This window comes from Papaver somniferum, chromosome 10 (assembly GCF_003573695.1).
Source record: "Papaver somniferum cultivar HN1 chromosome 10, ASM357369v1, whole genome shotgun sequence".
NCBI classification, from domain to species: domain Eukaryota; kingdom Viridiplantae; phylum Streptophyta; class Magnoliopsida; order Ranunculales; family Papaveraceae; genus Papaver; species Papaver somniferum.
This window is the reverse complement of record NC_039367.1, coordinates 54,945,810-54,951,588: the sequence shown is the minus strand read 5'-3', so window position 1 is coordinate 54,951,588 and position 5,779 is coordinate 54,945,810. Positions and strand designations below refer to the sequence as shown.

At 37.7% G+C, this 5,779-nt stretch overlaps 1 protein-coding gene across 1 annotated transcript; it reads left to right on the top strand.

Moving 5' to 3' along the window:
- The first annotated feature begins 4,683 nt into the window (after positions 1-4,683).
- On the top strand, positions 4,684-5,508 carry LOC113316633. The gene has a single exon (XM_026564794.1). It carries the CDS (start codon positions 4,816-4,818, stop codon positions 5,212-5,214), a length of 399 nt encoding a protein of 132 aa, XP_026420579.1. The 5' UTR covers positions 4,684-4,815; the 3' UTR covers positions 5,215-5,508.
- The last annotated feature ends 271 nt before the right edge of the window (positions 5,509-5,779 follow it).

Genomic DNA, 5,779 nt, shown 5'->3' with positions numbered 1-5,779 from the left:
CCCGTCTTTGATACTGCCACCTTGGGCTGATGCCTCTTCGTGACTTTCTCCCCAAACTGGGCAGCATAATCTTCGTTATCCATATTATCAACTAGATCTCTAGCCTCTTTGATCTTCTCAGCTGGCATGGGATCTCCGCTCTTCAGGCATGCAGTTAACATTTTGGAAACACGCTTGAACCTATTCACCTGTTTTTTATACGTAATGACATAACATCAAACGGTAATTACCTAAGATTTATAGGAATAATATAAAATGAACAAAATATAGAACACGCACCAGTCTATCATAACCAGCTGGTTTGTCTTTGATGATACAATTATAACTTGAACCCGCCGCAGTAGTGTTGGATTTGATTTCACGGATAACCAAAGGATGTGATACCTTGTTATACCAACTCATATAGTCTGGAGAATTTTCATCACCTCGGGTGGTTCGTCTACCAGTGTCGATAATGAAGTCATTCCTCTTATCCCAGTTATCAAGAACAGTAGGTGGGCCTGTGTGAACAATCGTGAGATTATCACCACTAGAAGAGCACAACTCCAACTCCAATTTGTAGTAATCCCCCATTTTCTCCACAGGTTGCTGTTGTATATACCCGTGTTGTCGCATCACCCTAGAGGGGTTATACATCACATATCCTGTGGGGTGCCACAACGGTCCAAAATAAAGGGACAAGTCCGACCGAACATTTATATGCCCACTGGATCGATCTTCCTTGTATGGATCAAAGCATACGTCCGAGGCCTTCAATTGGTCCAAAATCTCCCTCATGCGAATCAACTGCTGCTCTCTTTGTCCTAGAACGGTTGTCTTCAAATATATACTTTGTTCCTCTAGGAGTACCTTTGCACCACCCCGGGTTCTCTCCGGCCAACTTCAGGATAGGGAAGTGGTCATAGATCCATGCCTATATACATAAGAAACCAAGTTTTAGTAAATAGATTGTGTATATTCGGTAGTAATTTCCAAACTTTATTTCCGATTATATATAATCGGAAATAAAACTGAATACCTATCCGCCGAATACCAACATTCGGAAATAGAGATGGATCATTTCCTACCGAATATGCGTCATTTGGAGTTCAGTAACCTATAGTTTTTCTGGCCTGTATATTCGGTAGTAATTCCAAACTTTATTTCCGATTATATAATCGGAAATAAAACTGAATACCTATCCACCGAATACCAACATTCGGAAATAGAGGTGGATCATTTCCTAACGAATATGCGTCATTTGGAGTTCAGTAACCTATAGTTTTTCTGGCCTGTATATTCGGTTCTAATATCAAAAAATATTTCCGATTGTATATAATCGGAAAACAAAGTAAGTACCTAACCACCGAATACCAAACATTCGGAAATAGAGATGGATAATTTCCTACCGAATATGCGTCATTTGGAGTTCAGTAACCTATAGCTTTTCTGGCCTGTATATTCGGTTCTAATATCAAAAGAATATTTCCGATTGTATATAATCGGAAAACAAAGTAAGTACCTAACCACCGAATAACCAACATTCGGGAAAAGAGATGGATAATTTCCTACCGAATATGCGTCATTTGGAGTTATGATTGCATCATATGTATTGTCTACTGAATAACTATAGAGTGAGTTATAGAGTTAAAGAAAAAACCTGCAATAGAGCCACATTCCCGGCAACTTGGCAGGTTCCTAGCCTCGAAGCCTTTCTCAACTCTTCCATCAAGAATGCTAGGCATGCCGTGCCCCAAGAATAGTCACCGACTTCATGGAGAGGATCCAAAAGTTGTATAAGGTTGGCGTCGATCCGGTTGCCAGAAGTATTGGGGAATATGACACATCCCAATACACAAAGGAGATATGCGGTGGCAGCGTGGTTCACTTGCTCATCAGTTAACGTTCCATTCTTTTCCTTCTCCAAGGTGCCTCGAAACATATTCATCAAAGCTGTAATGTTGATCTGTCTTGTTCTGTAACTTGCATGCCTCCTAAACTCTGTTGTTGTTGTCTCTTCATCCCAACCTAAGCACTTTTTAGTTAGAGCATAAAGTTGCCCAACTTAACTGCTTTGTGTAGTTAAACTTCACAGCTGTGCCTTGGTCGGGAAGGTTAAGAATCTGCACAACATCATCCGGAGTAATCGTCATCTCCCCAAACGGCATATGGAAAGTATCGGTCTCAGGATACATTCTCTCCACGAACGCCGATATGGCCACACGATCATGTTCCAACAATGAATTCTCGGCGGCATTAGCTAACCCCGAGTTGGCAACAATTGACTTGAACCTTTCACATTCACCGGATAAAGGCCACGCAAGCATTTTTGTTGGTGCGGCGGTAGGTTTGAGTAGACGGACCGCATCTTGATGATCCTATTAAAGTACATAAAAAAATCCTTAATACATATTACGATATAACACATAGACAATACATTAATAAAAAATAGTAATTTTATTACCTCGGTTTCGTATATTTCTCTGGCCCATGAGTCTTTGTATCCAAATAGCAATTTTCCTCCATCCGCCGGTAGCCCAAGGATTGTGCCTGCTAGAATACCCTTCTTCTTCAAGTGCTGAGGGACAAGATGTGATGCTTTCTTAGCAATATCCTTCTTTACACCATCTTTTCCTTTTTTGGCTTTTTGGGTACCACTTGGTTGTCCTTCTTCTTCTACTCTTGGCACTGGATCAACTGGTTCAATTTCATGGTGGGGTGTAACTTGTGGAGCAGTTGGTTCTGCACTTTGTTGAGCGGCTTGTTCAACACTTGGTTGCACCCCTTGTTCACTGCCTTGTTGTTCTACACTTTGTTCAGCACTTGGTTGCACTCCTTGTTGACTGCTTTGTTCTTGTAAGCTTTGTTGAGCACTTGAATTATCTTTGGTGCTCCTTTCCCTCCTAGCACTAGCTGTCACTTTCTTCCTCCTTTCTCGACTTTGTCTAAACAACAAAGAAAGGAACAATATTTACAAACTATACAATCGGAAGACAAAGTATGGAAATATAACCCGAATTAACACATACGGAAGTAAAAAGACACATACCGTTCCCGAATACAAAACAATTGAAATATAACTAAACATGTTTACAACCGAATATGCATCAATTGGAGTTCAGAAGCTGTAAATTTTTCATCCTACACAATCGGAAGACAAAGTGCACATCTATAACCCGAATGTACAAATTCGGAAGTAAGAAGACACATATTTTTTCCGAATGAAAAACAATCGGAATATAACTAAACATGTTTACAACCGAATATTCATCAACTGGAGTTCAGAAACTCTAAAATTTTATCCTACACAATCAGAGGTATAAAACATTATATTGTCTTCCGAATAAATACTGGCCCCAAAATGAGATTTTTCCTATATCAGAAATTTTGAGATTTTTTCAATATATACATTCGGTAGTGAGTGTTCTTCCGAATACTCTGTGTCTACTTAAATATATTCGGTAGCCAAAAAATTCATTAAACTACCGATTATTAGCAGTTTGTATCCAGGAAGATATGACCACCAATATTCGGCAGATAATCATCAAATCTTTCTCCCGAATACTGTCGATGTTCTTGAGAAATGAAGAACACGACTACATTCGGAAGTAAATGAGCATGAATATCGTCCGAATCTGGATAAATAACCGAAAACCCTAGAATTTTTTTTTCTCGATTCGACGAATTAAAGCGAAATAAACACCAAAAATGATAGATTCTTACCTAATTGGGGCCATTTGAAGTTGACGAAGTGTTTGACTATCGGAATCGCCACCACCGACTACATTGTCGGGTACTTGTTCTTCGCGTTCTTCGCGTTCTTCTTCATTTGCAGCAAGAATTTCTTTATTTCTTGCTAAAATCCCAATCTTTGGATCGATACCCCGAGCAACATTTTTGGTTCTAGGTCCGTGGGTTTCATTTCCCTTATCCATTGTTTTATAAACGAATCGACGATGTTTTGATTTTACGATTCGCGGCGATGTTTCGGTTGAACGAGGAAAGTTTTTTTCTTCCACAATCGGAAGATATGAAACTGGAAGAAGAAGAGTTGAAATGAGTAGAATTTTTTTTGATTTGGTTTTTATACGGTTTTACCAGAAGGGCATTTATGTAACTTCAATATCATATAGGGTACCCCTTAACTAGAGTCTTTGGATGGGTATAAATTGATGGCCCCTAAATCCTTTTGAGCGGCCCCTAAAAACGCGAGGTTTATTAAACTCTAGATTTCTACGAAAAAAGAGCACAATCCGATGTACCAAACTTCATCATCTACCCGTTTTAATTTCGATCGTTAATTTTCAACAGGTTGATTTTCAAAGTGGTGAATAATGATATCATACGGATTATACTTTATTTAACTTGCAAATATGCTTATTTATTTTTATTTTTCCTAGAGGTTTTATTTGACAAATATAGATGATGACAGTTTCAGCTCCTTGGAATAAAGAATGATTAAACATGACCGTAGTACCCCAGCTCACAGGACGACTTAAATTTGCTCCCTCCATTATTCTCTACTACTACTACCAAAACCGGCCCTTTTATTACTTCTCACATGCACTCCACTCTCTTTCTCCATCTGTCTAAAACTGTCTCACTCTAAATATTAAAACTAGTTTCCTCTCTCTGTCTCACTCGCTTCTATGTCAAGTTGCCAGCATCTAGTCATCCGCATATATAAATGCAGCATCTCCCCGCAACTTCTCTCAAATTCACAAACAAAACTTAAGCTAGCTAGTCATTAAGAAGAAGAAGAATCTCTCTTCTTATTTCTAGCTATCTTAAAGTATTTTTTTCTCATCAACTTACCTAACAAATTTCAATATTATAATGATGATGATGAAGAATACTAGTGGATCATTTGGGTATGCACAAATGGAGAAGGAAGATCCAGAAGATATGAAACACAGAAAAGCTCAGTTCATGATTTACAAAACTATGCAAAAAGCTGATGCTGCTGTTTCTTCTTCTTCACGATCGAGTAATCCAATCAGGATTAGGATTTGCAGGTTGAAGATTAAGTTTGGGAATAGATTGAAGAGATTGAGAAAGAGTTTGATATACAGCATTTCATCAACGGTTAATACTAGAGTTTGTGCTTACAAACAATTCATCAATCAGTTGAAGAACTTGAAACGTTTGGTTCGTGCTAAACAGAATCTGCCAACTACTTCTACTACTAAAGCTTCTCATCAACAACCTATTTTCCTTGCTTCGTCTCTCATCTAACTAAATCTTCTTCAAGCTTCTTTCTCTTTTTCCGATTTCGTTTTTTTGGTTCTTTTGAAATTTCCCTTTAATTTTACTTTTGATTGTACTTAATTACATATACTTACAAAGAAATTATATGTGATCCGGATATATGTAAGATTTGTGTTTGGGAAGAACTTGTTTGTGCAATTATATGTTTAATATAGAAGGAAAAAAAATGTATCAGTTTCTTTTCTTTCTAGCACTCTGTTTTCCTTTTCACATTTTTTTCTTTCTTCTTCAATTAATGAAAAATCGATATGTTTATCTAAACTGAATTGAATGTAGATATTTCAGGGAGCCTTTTGATTATGTAGATTTATAAAAGTTTTGAAGACATACGAAAATTTTATTCTTTTAATTTAATTCAGAAACAATGGCATTTTAAGATGAGTGCCGCCCAACAGAGGCACCCGTTTGGGTAAAGTCCTAAAGAATATATAGCTTTCATGTAATCCAGGAAAAAAAAAATAACTGGCCCGACGGCAACAGGATCTATGAATCAACTTGTTGGTGCAACAAAATGTACACTCTATGCTTGCAT